This window comes from Dryobates pubescens, chromosome 2 (genome assembly GCF_014839835.1).
Source record: "Dryobates pubescens isolate bDryPub1 chromosome 2, bDryPub1.pri, whole genome shotgun sequence".
In the NCBI taxonomy this organism is placed as follows: domain Eukaryota; kingdom Metazoa; phylum Chordata; class Aves; order Piciformes; family Picidae; genus Dryobates; species Dryobates pubescens.
In genome coordinates, this window is record NC_071613.1 from 38373240 (window position 1) to 38391711 (window position 18472).

The following is an 18472-nucleotide window of genomic DNA, read 5'->3' on the forward strand; positions in this document are numbered from 1 at the left end:
AATTCTGTGAAGGTGGGACAGCGTCTTCCTGAGTTTATTTCTCATTCTATGACCATGCCCATGCCCACTCCACTCATAGTCCAAATGAATTTAAAAGGGTAATAGTATATTGATCGATGTGCATCTACCACAGAAGACTTTGCTGTGTCTACACCCACCACTGAAGAACTACCTCAAGATCTGCACCAGTTCTGTAAGACATTACTGACAGGCAATGTCACTTTCTCTTTTCCTCCTCCCATCTTCTAGTCTTACGAACTATCTAATCTTTAAGGCACAAGAAACCAAACGCATTCACGTTGAGCATATAATGCTCCTTGATTCAAATAAACTTAACTAATCAGCCCTTTGGTGCTGTTTCACCGCAATTTACTCTAAGGGCGCTTTCGATTCCAGCAGGACAACGCCCCCGCGCTGCCCTGGGTACCTCGGCAATCGGGTCCTGACGCGCAGGGTGTGGACTACGGGGTGCGGGGCGCAAGGTGCAAGGTCTGGATCGGAGGGTGCAGGGTGTGCCGCGCAGGGCGCGTGGTGCAGGTGTGTGGGCTGCGGGGTGCGCGGCGCGGGCGCGGGGTTGCGGGGCTCCGGGCGCGCACCTCGGGCCGCCTGGGTTTACTCCTCCGCGCCAGCAGCGGGCGCACGTCGTGGGGGAGCGCGTGGCGACGGCGGCCATGCAGGTAAGGGGCGCGGGTCGGGCCGGGACCGCGGCTGCGGGGCGTCCCCGGGCCCGCAGCGGGGGGATGTCCCGGGCCGGGGTGGGACGGTGTTGACGCTGCCCGGTGACGGCGGTGCCCGCAGGCGGCGGTGCAGGGCTCGAAGCAGGCCGCGCACGCGGCGGCGGCGCAGGAGCTGGTGAAGTTCGTGAACCGGAGTCCCTCGCCCTACCACGGTGAGGAGCCGCCCGGCCCCCGCCTCCCTTTCTCCGCTCCTCCGCGCGGTTTCCCTGACGGCTCTTAATTTCCCCTGCTCCGCAGTGGTGGCCGAGTGCCGCAGCCGGCTGCTGCAGGCTGGCTTCCAGGAGCTGAAGGAGACAGAGCACTGGGAAGTGCGGCCCGCGCAGAAGGTGGGCCCGGAATGGCGGCACGGGGGCGGGAGGGGAAGGCGGGGGGAGCAGCCGGCGCTCACCCCTGCCCTTCTGCCCTCACCCCTGCCCTTCTGCCCTTACCCTTTACCCTCTGCCCACAGTACTTCGTCACCAGGAACTATTCCACCCTCATCGCCTTCGCTGTCGGCGGCCAGTTCAAGCCCGGAAATGGGTTCAGCCTGCTGGGAGCCCACACAGATAGCCCCTGCCTCAGGGTAAGGCTGGCCGGCCGAGTGCCTTCCCCTGGAGCCGGGGCGTAAGGCCTGTAGCATCCTGGCTTGTATTAGAAATAGCCTGGCCAGCAGGACTAAGACAGTGATCATGCCCTGGTACTCGGCACTGGTGAGGCTGCACCTCCAAGATTGTGTTTAGTTTTGAGCTCCTCATTAGAAGAAGGACATTATGTTGCTAAATCATGTCCAAAAGAGGGCAGTGAAGCTGGTGAAGGGTCTAGAGAACAAGCCTTATGAGGAGTGGTTTGAAAGAAATGGGATTGTTTAATCTGGAGAAAAGGAGCTGACGGAAGACCTTAACACTTTCTGGAACTACCTAAACGGAGGTTGTAGTGAGGTGGGTGATAGGCTCTTCTCCCTAGTAACAAGTGAAAGGATGAGCAAATTGCCTCAGGTTTTGCCAGGGGACGTTGAGATTGGGCATAGGAAAAATTTCTTTGTGGAGAGGGTTGTCACACCCTGGAAAAGGTTGCCCAGGGAAGTGGTTGAGTCACCATCTGTGGACTGTGATTCTCTGATGCCCTCCAGTTTCACTCCCCAAGTGAAAAATACCCTGACTATGTCCCACAGCACTGGGAGGGGGTCCACACACTTTGCAGATCTGCCACCCAGAGCAGCCCGTGCTGACTCCCTGCATTGCTCCACCTACTGTTACTGCCTCTGTGTACTCTGTTTCACAAAACACCTCGCTGTGTGCTGACAGCAGTGAGATTCAGCATACTCTGCCCAGTCCCTGCCAGTTGTTAACTGGTGGGACTTTGTAGAGCTGGCAGTGACACCTCTCCTCTTGCCCAGGTGAAGCGCCGCTCTAAGCGGGGGCAGGTGGGCATGGTGCAGGTTGGTGTGGAGACCTACGGAGGGGGCATCTGGAACACATGGTTTGACCGTGACCTCACTGTGGCTGGGAGGGTGATCATAAAGGTAAGCCTAGGTTTGGACAGACACAGAGGGCCAGCTGTGTGGCCCTCGCCCTGGGTTCATGGCTCCTACCCAAACTGGGACCTACTATAACCTCACAGCCCTGCAGGCCTGGCCCCAGGAGTCCTGCTTGTGTTTCAGGACACAGCCACGGGGCGCCTGGAACAGCGCCTGGTACATGTGGAGCGGCCCATCCTCCGTATTCCCCACCTGGCCATCCATCTGCAGCGCAGCATCAATGAGAACTTTGGGCCCAACACCGAGCACCACCTGTAAGGCCTGGCTCAGCCTTGACCCCTGGCCAGCCCTTGGGAGAGCTGGGACTCAGCTAGAGTTGTGCCCAGCCTCAGCTCTCTCCCTTTGGCAGCTGCTTATTGCAGTGGCAGAGTCTGCAACAGCTTTTCTTAGCCCCATAGAGTCTTCCCAGGAGATGCTCCCAAGCTTGGGACTTGGGAAAGGACACTGGGGTGTCCTAAAGTGGCACGATAGTGGTGCTTGAAATCTTCTGTTCCCTTGCTCTGTTTGGCCTGGCAATTGCTCCTGGAGGAGCAAGGCAGGCAACCTGGGTTGGTTGTGTGTGACCCAAGCAGGAGTAATGAGCAAAAGCCCTGGGAGCCAACACACTGTCTCCCCACAGAGTTCCCATTCTGGCCACTGCTGTGCAAGAGGAACTGGAAAAGGAGATGCACATGGAGACCTTGCCTTGCGGTGCTGCAGCCCAGGTAAGCTGGGTGGTGCCGAGGGCTAGCTGGAGCACTCGGTAGGACCTTCCACTTACCAACTTTGATTTCCATCCCTTGGAGACTCACCAGCAGGTTCTCCTTTCAATGGACTGCTGGTAACCTTCTACTCCAGCCCAGAGCTCTGTACATGACACATGTGCTCAGGCCTCTCTCTGTTCCCACCCTGGTCTGCAGCCATCATAGAGAAGGGGGTGAAGTCCTGTGAGGCAGGGCAGGGAGAAGGGATTGCACAGGGGACAGAGAGCCCCTCGCTGCACCCCATGAGCAGCTCTGCTGTCCTGCCAAAGGAAATGGGGGTTTCTCCTACTGTCTGCTGCCTGCCCTGCCCACAGCTCTGCATTCTTCCCAGGCAGAGCGGCACAGCACTGTCCTGCTTTCTCTACTCTGCTCCCAGCTGGGGGTGAAACCAGAGCAAATTGTGGAGCTGGAACTATGCCTGGCAGATACACAGCCAGCGGTGAGTAGGAGCAGAAACCTCCCTCTGCCTGCATGCAGCCTGTGGGCTGATGCTGCATACAGGTGTTACCTGGCATGCTTCCTCTGCCTGGAGCGTGCCAGGACTGTGAGCTGAGTGGAGTGAGAGGAGGCTGCTCCTGACATGCAAAGATGAGGGTACCAGAATGGGGACCCAGTGGCAGATACTTTTTGGTGACCCAGAGCCTGGGCTCTGCTCCTCCTGACTCTTTGCCTGCAGACACTGGGTGGTGCCTTCGATGAGTTCATCTTCTCCCCACGCCTGGACAACCTGCACAGCTGTTTCTGCGCCCTGCAGGTGAGCAGGAAGGGGAAAGGATCATGGAGGCCTCAGCATGTCCCCCACATGCCCCAGCTCAGGTCAGCTTAGTGTTCTGGCCATGTTCTGCCCAAGGCTCTGCAAGATGTGTTCCTGTGGGGTATGTGTGGCATGTTGTAGGATCTAGGGCTGGTTGGGTGTTTTGCCCCCTTTGGTGGGTGTATGGGGTTCCCAGCCACTACCAAGGGTGACTGCTGCTCTCACTGCACAGTGTGCATGGTTACAGCTCCCTTCCATGGTGCTTTATGCTCTCCTGGAAAAGTTCCTGCTGGGACAGTGCTGAACATTCCGAGAGGGGATGGCACTCAGGCTGGTGTCCTTCCTCTCATCCTTCAGGCCTTGATTGACTCGTGTGCAGCGCCCTCCTCTCTCTCCCAGGAGTCCAATGTGCGTCTCATCGCTCTCTACGACAATGAGGAGGTGAGGAGGGCTATGGGGTGGCTGGCACAGGGAAGGGCTCCATGTTCTTCACTCTTCCTGAGCCATGCCTAGCAGGAGATAGAATCCAGGCACCAGTGGGTCAAAGAGCGGTTTGTTTACACCCTCATGGAGAATGACCCAGGCAGGGGGTGTGGTTGGAAGCTGCTTTGCTGCCTTTGAGCGTGCTTCTATCACTCAGCTGACCCATTGGCTGCTGGAGGATTGTGCCCCATGGGTTGTGCTGACAGTGGTCCCTGGCAGGTAGGGTCAGAGAGTGCACAGGGTGCGGAGTCCTTGCTGACGGAGCTGGTGCTGCGACGAATCTCAGCATCACCACAAAACCTGACAGCCTTCGAGGAAGCTGTGGCCAAGTCCTATATGATCAGTGCTGATATGGCCCATGCTGTGCACCCTAACTATGTGTGAGTAGTCTGAGCAGCACTGCAGGCCAGGGCAGCCTGCCTGCCATGCTGGCTGTCGGGCCATACCCCTGTCATTCCCCAGGGAGTATGGACAAGACATTTCCTGGTGCCGCAGGGAGGGAGGACTGTAGAACGAAACTACTGCTTCTCTTTTGCAGGGACAAGCATGAGGAGAATCATCGTCCAGCCTTCCACAAGGTGAGGGCAGCCCTCTGCTGTGGGCTGAAACTGGTTGCTGTCCAGCAGTACTGTGAAACACCCATCTGCTGCCTGGAGCATGGTCCTGGGATGCAATTTGAGAGTTCTCAAAGGGCATTTGTCCAGCAGCACAATTTGGTCATGCCACTCATCTGTGTTAAGCACTTGTGACCACAGCTTTGGCCCTGGAGCCCTTCCATGCCCTCACCTGGGGCTGTCCCATCTTGACAGATCACCCAGGGTGGGAGAATGGACTAGTTGGTTGGGGTGGGAGAATATTGCCTGGGCATGGTTGTTTCCAGAGCCACCAACTATCCCCAGTGCAAATTGTGGGTGTGCAGTGCCTTCCTTTGTGCAGGGCCCTGTCATCAAAGTGAACAGCAACCAGCGCTACGCCTCCACGGCTGTCACTGAAGCAGTCATCCGGGACATCGCCGCCCACGTGGGTGTCCCTCTGCAGGTGAGGGGGCTGGGCAAGCCACCTCCATGAGTGTTACCAGCTTGGAGCATGGCCCTGTCCATAAGTTCATGAGGGGGGCTCTGTGACAGATAACCCACCTGTCAGTTACTGTGTCTACATGCCAGGGTCTGTGCTGCCTGCTGCTCTGGGACTTCACCTTCAGGGCTACCTTGGAGATAGGCTTGGAAACAGGAGGGGAGGGCCTGTCCTGAGCATGTCCTGTCCCTGTGGGATTTTGCACCCTGGCTTGGGAATAGTGCTAGCTCCCCATCCCAGGTTACCTCACTTCAGGTCTGGGGCCCCATGTGGGAAGCCATGGGGAGCTTCTGAATGATGTCCCCATGCAGGAGTTCATGGTGCGCAATGACATGCCCTGCGGCACCACCATTGGCCCCATTCTGGCCTCCCGCCTGGGGCTGCGCGTGCTGGACATCGGCTGCCCTCAGCTGGCCATGCACTCCATCCGGGAGATGTGCTGCACCTCAGGTGTGCTCCAGAGCATCACCCTCTTCAAGGTGAGACCCCTGTCCCATTCGTCCTGTGCTGGAGCCCCCTCCCTGCTGCTCCACACCTCCCCCATCCCCATCCAGCCTTTGTCCTTGGGGCTTTCCATCCTTCTGGAGCAGCGCAGGTACCGACTGCTTCCTGAGGTGCCTCCTCACATCCCAGCCTTCCCTGGTGACAGCCATCCCCAAATGGTTTCTATGGCAACCAGGGCTAGCCTTGAGTCAGTGATGGGTTACTATGGTGATGCAGTCCTGCTCTCTTTGAGTAGCTGCCTGCTATGATGCTGTATGCGTAACCTGACAGGGAGCCACTGTGCTGCCTGCTCTCACTGCCTGTTCACACCATGGCACCCTAACAGCCTGTCTTCTTCCAGGGCTTCTTCGAGCTCCTGCCAGCAGTCAGCAGCAGTCTGGTGGTCGACTGAGTGGCATGGGCGGTTAGCAGCTGTGGGTTTGGCCCACGGGCCATTAAAGCATCTCTCTCATCAGCGAGTGGTCCATGAGTGCAGCTGGGGCAGAGGTGATGGACCTGGGTCCCCTCGGGGAGTCCCACAACTCCCACCTGTGCTCTCGAATGGTGACAGGAATGGCCTCCTCAGTGCCATGTTGGGTGGGGGATGCCATGTGTCCTAGCTCGGGGGCAGAACAGAGGGTGTCCCTCTGGCTCTTCTCAGCACTGGGACTGCTGCTCTCCTTCAGGGAGTGAAGAGTGGGCTGCCTCTGTGCTTCTACAGTCAGGGCTGCACTGCAGGCACCAGCCTGGTACTGCTATCTACATGCTGGCCAAGCTGGGGGTGCTGAGTCCCCAGTGCCCGCTTCAGAGGTGTCCCACACCTTCCTGCCTTTCCCAGAGTGATGCTGCGGGGTGAGGCTGTGAGGGTGTGGCCCAACGTTCGCCTCTTACTGGGTGCTTCTCAGGGACGCGGGTCCGCAAGACTGGGCAGGGGCGGGTGAAGCGGGTGGCCCACCCTCGGGGGTGTGGCCAGCCTCCAGGGAGGCTGCGATTGGCACACTGCTCGGCTGTCACCCCCCGGGGCGTAACGTAATTGGTCTGGCTCGACAACGGGGAGGAGCGAGATCGACGGGAAGGCGATCAAGGTCTGGGCCTCATTGGCCGCAGGGCGGGGGGGGTGTGGCGCGGCGGCAGCGGGCAGTGCGCCATTGGCGATGAGGCGGTGGTGGGCGGGGCGCGCGACGGGGCGCGGGTTGGCCGCGGCGGTGGCGGGGGCGCGGCTGGCGGGTGCGCCATGGTGCGGCCGTGAGCGGAGCATGGGGCGGCGGCTCCTCCGGGCGCTCCTATGCCTCCTCCTCCTGGCCGGCCGCGGGCTGCTGCGGGACGGCGGTGCCTCCGCCACCGCCGCTCACGGTGAGACCGGGACCCTGGGGCGCCCTCCTGGGGAAGCGCGGGAGCAGAGGGGGGAACCCATGCCGGGGAGCGGCAGGGCAGGGGTCTCCGCGGCCGGTGATGTGATTTGTGCTACGGCGCGCAGCAGCAGGCCTGGCCCCGGGCGCAGTGCCGGAGAGGTACCAGTAGTGGTACCACGGACAGCGGAGGCGCCTCTCTCCTGGGACTGCCGGGCCGGTGCTGGCCCCGGGGCGCTCTGCTAGCTAGAGTTGCTGCTGCCGCCCCTGAGCCGGTTGTATGGGACTCGAGTAAATCGGTACCCACTCAGAGACTCTGCCCAGAGCAAAGCTGGTGTCTGGGTCTGCCGCAGGGATGAGTAGCCCATGGTAGGGGCCCTGAGCAAGGGCTCATTCCCAGGCTCCGGCGCCCTTTAGTCGTCCTCAGCTGGTAAGCGCGACCTGGCCCGGGATGTGAGGGAGGGCCGGGCCATTTGCTCACCTCCAGCTCGGCCCGTGCGGCCCCTGTCCGGGGCTCTAGGGGACCCAGGTACTGTTGCGTTAGTAGGGCTTAAGCTCCCCGGAATCATCCCTCACGGCACGGCCCCGGTGGCCGCTGACTCACAACCGAGCCCCTGGAGCCGCTGCGTCCCTCGTCCTCCCGCGGGCCCGGGAGCGCCGGGACGCATCCAGCCGCACCGCTGAGGGCCCCGCCGACTCCCGGAGCAGGCAGGGATGGTGCCGGAGTGGCTGCAGACGAACCACGTCGTGTCTGGGGGAACCTCCAGGGGCAGGGGCCGTCGCCCCTCGGCGGAGCCGTGCGTCCCGGCGGGAGGCGGCTGCTCCGCTTCAGCACCGCGGACAGCGCTCGCCTGGCTGCGCTGCCCCGGCCCGGACCCCTCCGGGGGTCGCCCCTCGGCAGCGGGGGCCTGTGCCCCGCACCTGCGCTGGCACCCGCTCCGGGGCAAGTGGGCGCGAGGATGCAAGGGTTTCGGGGACCCCCATGCCCACTTGCCCCTTCCTCCGCGGCGGGCTCGGCGGGCCCCTCCCTCCCCTCCCCCCGGTTGTTTTCTCGTTCCTTCCTCGCCATCCGGGGCTGAGTCATCGCCTGCTGCCGTCTCGCTGCTGACGGTCTTGGACCGAGACGGGGGGGGAAAGGAAGAGGGATGCCGCCCCCTGCCCAAGTGCTGCCCCCCGAAGGGGGTGGAGAGACGCATGCACTCGCTGCATGGGTTCTTTGGGGTCCCTCTCACAAAGAGTGTGGGTATCTGGTGCCACAGAGCACGGGGCTGTGTCCCTGCCTTGTAATGCCATATGTGGGAGGGCAAAAGAGGTGGTCTTGCAGGACTCTGTACTCTTAGCCTTCCCTTCCTAACTGCCAGCACCCCAAAACACTCCAGGCCTCTCCCCAGGGGCAGACTCTGTATGCAGCCTGGTCCCGTATTCAAGCGGGAGAGGGCTGATACTGATGTTCCATTCTGGGCTTACCACACCGTGCCCCCTTCCCTCCCTCCCACCCATCACCATACTGCACCCCCGCGACATTTTCTGGGAGAGGAGGGGTTCCCCAAACAGTTGGCAATGAGCAAACTCCACTGGAGCCCCCCTTGGACGCTGTACTGACTGGCCTGTCTGTCTGTCCCAGGCTGCCTGTTTGACCGGAGGCTGTGCTCCCCCCAGGAGGTGTGCGTGCAGGGTAAGCAGCTGGCAAGGCTGCAGGGATCCCTCCCTTCTTGCTTCTCAAGGGAGTATGGAGGGTGCAGAGCTGCCTTGCAAGGAAACTTGAGGTGCAAAGCAGGGGGTGTCAGACACCCTCACCCCAGGGTGTTCATGGATCCAGCTTTGCCATCTCTCATCTCTTGCAGATGGGCTGTTTGGACAGTGCCAGGTGGGCTCCATGCAGGACAGACCCTACTTCCAGGTCACCTCTCCTGTGCTCCAGCGCCTCCAGGATGTCTTGCGGCATCTCATGGCACAAGGTGAAGGGGGAGAATGTGGGCGGAGAGTCACTGCAGCCCATCAGGGAGGGGGTGTCACAAAGCATTACCTAGCAGCACTAAGGCTGTCTAGATTCCTGCTGGTCCAGGGGATGGGGTGGCCTGAAGTGGGGTCCAGCTGATTCTGGAAGCAATGGGGCCAAACCCAGGCCATGGAACACAGGATCAGCATATTAGGGCAGCCTCTCACAGACTTGCCCTGCAGTCCCAGGCCACCTCCATGTCTTACACCTCTCTCCCATGGTAGGGCTGTCATGGCAGGATGGCATTACCCAGTATGTGATCTCTCAGGAGATGGAACGCATTCCCCGCCTTCGCCCACCACCCTCGCTGGAGCCAGCAGCCAGGGACAGGTAGGGTAGAGCCAGTGGCAAGCCTGTGAGCAAAGCCCAGCAGGACAACAAGGGCTTTGTCCCCAAAATGGGGCTTTGGGGAGAGCCTCTCTCTTACCCGGGTGAGTTACCCCAGTGCTGTTTGCCTCCAAGGTTCCAGCCCCTCCGCAGCTCCCCGTGGCGAGCCCTGCACCCTGGAGACCCTGGCCTGCCAGCGGCTCAGCATCTGGGACAGTCCCCACCGTTGCTGCCTTCCTCTCTGGTTCAGCGGTACCTGGAGCACCTCCTGTTGCCCCCCACACCTCAGCTGAGCTATGAGGAAGCTCTGCTCAACCCCTACTCATACCACAAGGTAAGCAAGGCATGGCAGTGAGCTCCCTTTTTCCAGGGAAGAAAGGCAAAGATCGGCAGGAGGCTGCAACACTCCAGCACTCTCCTGGCAGTGCTGGGGGGCGTCCTCAGCTCTGGGGTGGCAGGGGTCCTGTGGGGTTTGACCATGATGGCTCTGTGTTTTGGTTGCAGTTTGGCTATCAGGACAATACTCACCAGCTCCCCAGCAGCTCATCCAGGCAGAGCTCTGAGACCTCCTCACTGCTGAACCGAGTCCCTGCCCAGACCCTTTTTGGGGCTGGCCCTGTGCCCTCCTATGGTGGGCAGCCAGGAACAGATGGGGGGCATCTCTTCCAGGACTTGGGCATGCTTTCCCTGCCCAGAGAAAAAGCCAGCCGCCCAGACCCTGCTGGCACAAGGCTCCAGCATGGTTCACGGCTCCCTGGTGACTACAGGGACCTGGAAGAAAGGGAGCAGCCTGCAACCCTAGCTGCACAGCCACCCCCTGCACAGACAGGTACCATATCCTACAGCTAGGCACCAACTCTTCTCCCCATCCTGTCCCCACAGCCACATTTCTCATAGCTCCGACTCTCCCTCCTCTTTGGCTTCATGTCCATGGGCAGGGTGCCCCCTTGACCCCAGCTGCTGTGTCCCCAGACCTTGGGTTTCATGTAGATGCAGAGCATCCAATCTGATGCCGTGTTCTCATGCAGATGCTGCACTGAAGAGACTGTCTTCCCTTCTGGCCAGCTATGGTGTGGGGCTGCCGGAGCTGAGCCCCCAGCAGCTGAGCAGCCTCTCCACCCTCCTCCAGCTGCTCCAGAGCTCTGGTCAGTTGGGTGCAGGGATAGGGCAGGCAGAGGCTGGCAACAATGAGTGCAAATACGACCCTGTTTCGGGGTCGGGAGTGTTGCCTCTCAGAGCAGGTGCTGCAAGACCTCTGTCTTTTTCTTCCCCAGGTGTTGCTGGCCCTGAAGTGCCCACAGCAAAACGGGTGGGTTTGCAGCAGGTTGGTGCTGGAGGAGGTGCCGCACTGCAGGTGGGATGCATGTGTGGGAAGGCAGAAGGAAGGGAGATGACACAGCCCCTGAGGGCTCCCCTTGGATGTCCCATCTCTTTCTTTTCCCTTCCTTCAGGTAATGGAGGGAAACATGCAGCACGGGGAGGAGCCAGCGTCCCCCTCCATCACAGCACTGCCCCCCCAAATCCCAGCCAGCAGCTCCCCAGGAGACAGACCAAGGGACAGGGCATCATCCTCAGCAGTCCCCCAGGCTGAACCACAACAGGGACAGGGTGGGGATGCACTCAGCCCTGGGAAGCCAGTCGTGGTAGAGAAGAAGAGCTACACAGAGGCAAAGGACAGTGGGGTGCAGCGGGGCACACAGCCACCGGATGAGTACGGCTACATCATCACAGACCAGAAGTGAGAGCCAGGGGCTGGGTGAGGGGATGTGTGTGTGGAGGGTTTGTATTCCCTGCCCAACCAGCTGTCAGAGTTTCATGGGCTCTCAGCTCATGCCAAGGCCAGAGCTAACTGCAGCATGATGGGAGGCTGGGAGCAAGTGTATGTACACACCTGCCTCTGCTCATGCCCATGTGCAGGAAAAGAGATCCACTTACCCCCATCACCGTGCCCCCCTGTGTTCTTACCTCTTGTGCACCTTGACATACCTGCAGCTAGCACCACCCTCCCTGTACACATGGGACTCGCTGTGTCTACCTGTTCCCTTTCCCCAGCAAGTGTGAACTCTCCCCTGCTACCCACTGCTCACCCTGTTGCTGTCCCTGTAGGCCACTGGGGCTGGCTGCTGGCGTGCGGCTGCTGGAGCTCCTTGCCAAGCACCTCCACCTTTCCACAGTCAGCTTCATCAACATCAGGTGAGGGAAGTGGAGCTGTGGGGTGCTGCTGTCATAGCCCTGTCCATGCACAGCCACCCTGTGTGAGGGGCTGGATTTTGTTGGGAATGGGGCCTATGCTCTCCCGTTTCACACTGTGTCATCCCTCCCCAACAGCGTTGTGGGCCCCGCGCTCACCTTCCGCATCCGGCAGAACCCCCAGAACCTCTCGCTAGCAGACGTGGCCAGTCAGGCTGGTGAGTTGTGCAGGGGTCCCCACGTCCTGCTGCTCCGTCTCAGGGACTGGGAAGGGAGGGCTGCCACCATACATCTCAGTACTCTTGGCTGAACTGAGGAGCTGGCATGGGGTGGGCAGCTGTTGGGGACACCCCAGGGGCTTGTCTTGGGTGGAGGGAAAGCACAGCTCTGACCATCTCCTCTCCATCCACAGAGCAAGTGAAGGTAGAGCTGGAGGAAGAGCTGGGCCTGAAGATTGTGCAAACAGGAGTGGGAGAGGTAGGAATGAGCACACCCAGGGCTGAGGTGGCCTGGGATGGGGCAGCGAAGGTGCTGCTACTGGCTGTGAGCAGCACCAACCAGGTGCAAGCAGGGGAGCACAGTATGCCCCAGCGTGCAGGGGTCTTTGTGAGCAAGCCATACACATGATTCTGTGGTGTAGCTGAAGAGCACAGGTCTCTGGCTAGTGCTGGAGCTGCTGTGTTGGAAGACAGACTCAGATTATTGCGGATGAGCCAGGGCAGACCATTCCAGCAACCCCCTTCCGCCTGCACTCCCTGCACACTTTTCTCTTTCCAAAACAAATGCTCTTCAAGTTTTAAAGGAATGTGAAAGAGTCTCCAAGAGGCTTTTACCCATCCAACCAAGGCCAGGGAGCTGCAGGCTACACCACACAGGGCTCATCCTCACCCTTGCCTTGCTGTAGCCTACATCATCATCTTTATCTGTGGCCTGGGCACTTTTGCACTGGGCTCTGCCCGGAGCACCCCCAGACACCATGGCTAGGCAGGCAAAATGCCATCATGCCCTCAGGGAATGACAAAGCAGCTGAAGGCAGGAACAGAGCAGGAGCCAACTGCTTGGAGAGGGGCACCCCCTCCTTATGCTACTCTGGGGACTCCCACAGTCTCCTGGTGGAAGAACAGAGGCCAGAGATGGGGGACTGAGCCTGGTTCTGAGTTTGCAGCCTGCTCCCCAGATGTGGTACAGCACATTCCTATTTCCCAGCCTCCTGTCCTGTGGTCGTAGCCATGGGCAGGGAGGAAGGAAGGGGAGACCTTGGAAGAGGAGGCAGTGGCCATAAAGAAGGGATGGCCTGACCACCGAGGCAACCTTTCTCCACCAGCAACCTGGAGCGTTGCTCTGGCAATGCTTTTTGATGTGGGTGTGGCTGGAACTGGGTGAGATGACAGGTGATGGAACTGGAGTTCAGAGGTGGCTGAGGCAGTTTTGTGAGCCCTCTTCTGCATGGACCAGCTTGTTCTTTTCTTTTACACCCCCATCTTTGTTCTGAACTCAGTGGAACTGGTGCAGGATTTGGGGAAGGAGTGATGTAGAGAGGCAAGGGGACATCAGGGCCCAGGCAGGCCTTGAAAGGGAGGGCCACTCTTTGACCCCAGCCCTGCTGACATCTCTAGTCCTGGCGATACCTACAGAGGCTGCAGGGCTGCTGCTGCTTGTGTCCTGTGGAGCTGGAGGGTGCTGCCCCTGGTGAGCACAGCAGCTGCAGGGCTGGCTGGCAGCAGTCAGATTGGCCACCAGAAACTGGGGCTGGTGAGACTTGGAGGGCAGACAGCAGTGGGGACCCCTGGGGTGTGGGCATTCCCAGGTGATGACAATGGTGAGGTAGGTGATAATGATGCAGTGTTCCCTCAGTAACCTCATCAGGCTCATAGCCAATGGGAGCCTGTGGCAGTGAGGTAATGCTGGGCTCTGGCACCTCATTGGGCACAGGGTGTTTGGTGGTGGTGATGCCCCAGGCATCCCTGTGCTGCCCCAGGTCTTGGCTGTCAGAGTGACAGCATTCTGATCAGCAGCAGCTCTAGGATGTGCCCCTGCGAGGTCTCAGCCGTGTGAGGATGGGTCTTATCTAGTAAGGACTCAGCAGCATTCTGTCCCATGGATTAGGCTGCCTGCCCCAAGCCACAGTGAAGGAGTCCTGGAGGCACTGCCTGCAGGGGGGCAGTGGCTGTCCTGTGTCCCAATTGAGGAGAGTGATGGGGAGGACCTGTCCCCCAGACTCTGCAGAGAGGATAACAACAGCCTTGTGGCAGTGCTGGACCATCTTCTTGTGTCCTGCTGTGGAGCAGTGGCTGCAGGGGAAGTTCCCTGGGAACAGCAATTGCTGCCCTGGACCCAGGGTTTCAATGGCTCATCGTTTGCTGTTAACCCTTTGGCCTGAATCTGCCCCTTGTTGACTTCCAGCTGGGCAAGAGCTCATTGCACCTGAGCTGCACAGGGCTACTGTCTGCCATGGAGGGGGGTAGCTCGATCTGGAGCTGCCCTGCAGAGCAGCCCTGGGAGCAGGTTGCTGATGCCTGGGCTTGGACAGGCTCTGTCCCCTCCAGCAGCCCCAGGGACACCATAGTGAGCAATGCTCCATGGAACATGCAAGTGAGTGCACAACGCCTCTACTCCAGTGACATCCAGCACCCCAGCGATGCCCCAGCTGAGGGTGCCATGAGAATCACCACAGCACTGGGTGTCTTTGCTCTGCTTTATTCCCCCAAAATGCTGTGCAGAACAGGGTCTCTGCCCCTCCAGCCCCATGCAAACTCCATCCTGCTAACCCTTGCTTGGCTCTGCCCCCAGCGAAATGAGGCTGCTGCCTACTCACGCCCGTCTCGCTTCGGGGACGGCTTTCACTCGGTGCTGCTGACCTTCATTGCCCTGGGCTGCGTGGCCGGCATCGCCATCGCAGCTGCCGCCGCCTTCTGCCTCCGGCGCCATGCCAAACAGCGGGAGAAGGAGCGCCTGGCTGCCCTGGGGCCTGAGGGTGCTGCTGACACCACCTTTGAGTACCAGGTAGGACCCTGCGGCATGCGACGCTGACAGGTCAGCGTTCCTCGGGGGGCACAGGGCTGCCCTAGGGCAGTGCTGTGGCTGAGGAACAGGACTCTCGCTGGGGTCCTGCAGGAGCTGTGCCGCCAGCACATGGCTGCCAAGTCCCTCTTCGGCCGCGCCGAGGCACCGGCCGAGACCTCGCGCGTCAGCAGCGTCTCGTCCCAGTTCAGCGACGCGCCGCAGCCCAGTCCCAGTTCCCACAGCAGCACGCCTTCCTGGTGTGAAGAGCCTGTCCAGTCCAACATGGACATCTCCACTGGGCACATGATCCTGGTGAGCTGGCCTGGCAGGGTACCAGCCTTCTCCATGGCACTGCATGTACCCCCACGCTGTATGCTGGGCTGACCTCTCCCCTCTGCCTTAGGCCTATATGGAGGACCACCTGCGCAACCGGGACCGGTTGGCCAAGGAGTGGCAGGCTCTCTGTGCCTATCAGGCTGAGCCCAGCATCTGCTCCATTGCCCAGAGTGAAGCCAACCTGAAGAAGAACCGGAGTCCTGACTATGTGCCCTGTGAGTATCCCAGCCATCCCGCTCCAGGGACCGGCCCCCAGGACTGTGTCAGGAGGGTGGTACAGAGCACGAGAATGCTTTGGGGGCACAGCAGGCTGTGGCATGAGTTTGACTCCAGTTGCCTCAGGCACTTGCCACATCTCCATCTGTTTCCCCAGATGACCATGTGCGAATCAAGCTGAAAGCAGAGAGCAACCCATCCCGCAGCGACTTCATCAATGCCAGTCCAATTGTAAGTGATCACCAGGGGTTCCTGCTCTGCCACCCCATCCTGTGATGTGCTCAGCCCAGGCCAGGCTTCCACTCTGGGATAGAGCTGGACTGAGCTCACATCTCTGTGGGCTGGGATGTGAGCAATGTGCTTGCCCCATTGTTCGTATGCGATTAAAACCCATTTCCCTTCTGATTGTGGCACCCAAAGCTCCCTCCTCAGCCCTCCCATCGCCCCTGGAGTATCCCCCTACTCATCCTGGTGTCACCAGTGCTGTCTGACACTCCCTTTCCTGCTCCAGATTGAGCATGATCCACGGATGCCTGCATACATCGCAACACAGGGGCCGCTGTCCCACACCATTGCAGACTTCTGGCAGGTGAGCATCACCCATTGTTACCAGCCCATTTGAGTCCTTTTGGATGCTGCACACCAGATGAGCCCAGCAGCTCAGCTGCCCTCCTGCCTGAAGTGTCACCTAGCGGTAACAACTCTCGTGCCTTGCCCACAGATGGTTTGGGAGCATGGCTGTACGGTCATCGTCATGCTGAGCCCGCTGGCCGAAGACAGTGTTAAGCAGTGTGACCGCTACTGGCCGGACGAAGGGTCCTCTCTCTACCACATCTACGAGGCAAGTGTGGCTTGCAGCCCAGAGGAGGGAGCACCTTCCAGTCTCTGTCCCCTCTGAGTGCAGCCCCCCTGCCTCATGCTGACACCTGCTGGCTGCCTCTCTCGGGCAGGTGAATCTGGTGTCGGAGCACATCTGGTGTGAGGATTTCCTGGTGCGCAGCTTCTACCTGAAGAACGTGCAGTCACAGGAGACCCGCACTCTGACGCAGTTCCACTTCCTCAGCTGGCCAGCCGAGGGCATCCCCACCACCACCCGCCCGCTCCTCGACTTCCGCAGGTGAGTGCCCACCTGGCATGTGCCAGCCCCCAGGGAGCCAGAGGTTGTCCCAACCACAGGGGAGAGGTGGGCAAAGACATTGCTGCCAGTGTAATGAGGGTCAGGCCTATGGCATGGACTGATTGGGAACACAGGGGGCTGCCATGCATGGGGAGGAGCGAAAGAACCGGTTTCTGGCCAGCTTGGGGTGAGGCTTAGTTTTCTGGGAGCAAGAAACCTCCATCTGAGGTTGCTAGAGCACTCCACACTTCATGGGGAGGGTGGGAAAGTACCTTTTCCCGTAGCTGGCATTGAGGGCAGCACTATGTAGCACCCATCCAAGCCACAGATGCAAGAAGAAACTCCTGAAGCCAGCCTTGAACAGCTATGACCCTATTGTTCCTCACACCTTACAGCCAACAGTGGCTCCCCAGCTAGCCCAGGGAGAGTGCTGCAGGGCTGGGACTACTCCCAGGAGGTTTGCAGCCAGTGCCTGCTGGGCTCGCAGGGTCCTGGGGTGGTGGTGGGTTTCTGCCAGGAAACCATCCTTAGGCTACATGAGACCAGGGGGACCCCACTTAGGGCAGTGGTGGGTCCCTGAGCACGTCACCCTCTTCTCCACCCTGCTCACGCTCTCTCTGTCTCTCTGTCTGTCTCTCTCTCTCGCAGCTGTCGGCGTCATTTTTGTGATTTGCAGCTAGTAATCTGGCTCCAGTTGCATAGTCACAAAAGTGATCGTTGGCAGCCGTGCCTGCTGCATGGAGCGTGCCGGGAGCCCTGCCGGCGCCTGGCCCTCAGCTTTGTGCCTCACTGGACCTGAACTGCTCCCCTGGGGTCCTGCCACTGTTCCCCTCCCCGGGCTGGACACCCAAGGAGCTGGGCTCTTTTCCCTGCCCCAGCCCCTTTCCACCCATTGTTCCCATCCCGTCATGGGGTGTCCACTGCCCTCCAGCTCGGCACAGCAAAAGGCACCAAGAGCGGCCTTGTCCGTGGTATGGCAGGGCACTGACCCGTTCCCTCTTGTCCTTGCAGGAAGGTGAACAAGTGCTACCGGGGTCGTTCCTGCCCTATTATTGTGCACTGCAGGTACTGCTGGGGCTGGAAGTAGGAGTGTGGGCTGGGGAGTGGCTGCAAGGCTGGGTCTGGCTGGCCAGGAACAGTCCCTGCTGTCCACTTCCCTGGTCCAAGCATCTGTGTCTTGCAGTGATGGTGCAGGCAGGACTGGGACATACATCCTTGTCGACATGGTCCTGAACCGAATGGCCAAAGGTAGGTGCAGGGCAGCACCACTCTGCTCTGCCCTGGCTGGGGTGGGGGGGGCCATGTGCTTGGCCTGTGGAACCCCTCCTAGCAGCTTTCTCCCCCTCTGCCCCAGGGGTGAAGGAGATAGACATAGCTGCTACGCTGGAGCACATCCGAGACCAGCGGCCCGGCATGGTGCAGACCAAGGTATCTCCAAAAGTGGGGCTCCCCTCCCTCCCTGAGCCTGCACAGCCCTAAGGGTTGAGCTGGCAGGTACCACTAGTATCTCCTTTTGCTCCCTCAGGACCAGTTTGAGTTTGCACTTACAGCTGTGGCTGAGGAAGTGAATGCCATCCTGAAGGCGCTGCCACAGTGATGGCAAGGAGCCCTCCCCTCTGTCTTCCCTCTCACCCCCGGCTTTGTGTGCTCTCCTTGCCCTACTCATGGGGCTGCTCTCCCTGTAAAATGCTGTCTGTGCTACTGGCTCTCTTCCCCTGTCCCAGCCCCCCTGCCCCTCTCCCATAAAGCTCAGCCGCTCTGCGTGCAGGGCCCAGAACCCCATGGTACCTGCTGCCACCACAGAGGTTACTGGCCTCATGTCCACTATCCCCTGCCAAGGAGGGGAACCAGGTGATGCTGCTGGGCGTTGGCCTCTCTCCTGCACCCTAAATTGGTGGTCCTGTGTCAGCTCCCTCCCTGTGTCCCAGCTGGGGGCAGGAGTGGGCAGGAGTCCCTCATGGTGAGGGGAAACTGGGTGCAGGTCTCCTCCCTGTGCTCCCTGCCTTGTCACTTGAGCAGAAGAGGAATTTCTAGAGAATTATAATTTTGTATCTTGATGTGAATAAAGTTCTCGTGTCACGTTCGTGCAGCTGCAGCCAGGCCTGACCTCTGACTGTGTGTATGGGGTGAGGATATAGGGCATCC

General features: G+C 60.0%; 2 protein-coding genes across 4 annotated transcripts; both read left to right on the forward strand.

Moving 5' to 3' along the window:
- Window positions 1–630: 630 nt before the first annotated feature.
- On the forward strand, window positions 631–6258 carry DNPEP (aspartyl aminopeptidase). The gene is made up of 15 exons (XM_009911154.2): window positions 631–677; window positions 799–889; window positions 975–1063; window positions 1186–1299; window positions 2113–2238; window positions 2377–2507; window positions 2873–2957; window positions 3328–3435; window positions 3673–3750; window positions 4108–4191; window positions 4453–4613; window positions 4772–4811; window positions 5170–5271; window positions 5619–5786; window positions 6152–6258. Exons 1-15 carry the CDS (start codon window positions 672–674, stop codon window positions 6200–6202), a joined length of 1434 nt encoding a protein of 477 aa, XP_009909456.2. The 5' UTR covers window positions 631–671; the 3' UTR covers window positions 6203–6258.
- Window positions 6259–6993: 735 nt separating this feature from the next.
- Window positions 6994–18422, forward strand: PTPRN (protein tyrosine phosphatase receptor type N). 3 transcript variants are annotated; one of them, XM_054175408.1, is made up of 23 exons: window positions 6994–7143; window positions 8764–8814; window positions 8984–9097; window positions 9363–9468; window positions 9601–9799; window positions 9970–10294; window positions 10494–10610; window positions 10740–10819; window positions 10917–11203; window positions 11572–11658; window positions 11794–11873; window positions 12068–12132; window positions 14446–14658; window positions 14770–14970; window positions 15062–15209; window positions 15368–15441; window positions 15722–15799; window positions 15932–16051; window positions 16161–16327; window positions 17339–17392; window positions 17511–17575; window positions 17682–17755; window positions 17853–18422. In XM_054175408.1, the coding sequence occupies exons 1-23, from the start codon at window positions 7047–7049 to the stop codon at window positions 17922–17924; spliced, it is 2874 nt and encodes a 957-aa protein (XP_054031383.1). In that variant the 5' UTR covers window positions 6994–7046; the 3' UTR covers window positions 17925–18422. The 3 variants fall into 3 exon arrangements, with proteins under 3 accessions (XP_054031383.1, XP_054031389.1, XP_054031398.1); XM_054175414.1 differs by having other exon boundaries at window positions 10740–10789; XM_054175423.1 differs by lacking the exon at window positions 8764–8814.
- The last annotated feature ends 50 nt before the right edge of the window (window positions 18423–18472 follow it).

Bases quoted from the DNA above. Each gene is read 5' to 3' on its own strand.
- DNPEP (XM_009911154.2), top strand. The intron at 2,508-2,872 runs GTAAGGCCTGGC...GTCTCCCCACAG, and splicing joins CCCAACACCGAGCACCACCT to AGTTCCCATTCTGGCCACTG. The intron at 5,787-6,151 runs GTGAGACCCCTG...GTCTTCTTCCAG, and splicing joins AGAGCATCACCCTCTTCAAG to GGCTTCTTCGAGCTCCTGCC.
- PTPRN (XM_054175408.1), top strand. From the start codon at position 7,047: ATGGGGCGGCGGCTCCTCCGGGCGCTCCTATGCCTCCTCCTCCTGGCC. The intron at 11,204-11,571 runs GTGAGAGCCAGG...CTGTCCCTGTAG, and splicing joins TACATCATCACAGACCAGAA to GCCACTGGGGCTGGCTGCTG. The intron at 15,800-15,931 runs GTGAGCATCACC...CCTTGCCCACAG, and splicing joins CCATTGCAGACTTCTGGCAG to ATGGTTTGGGAGCATGGCTG.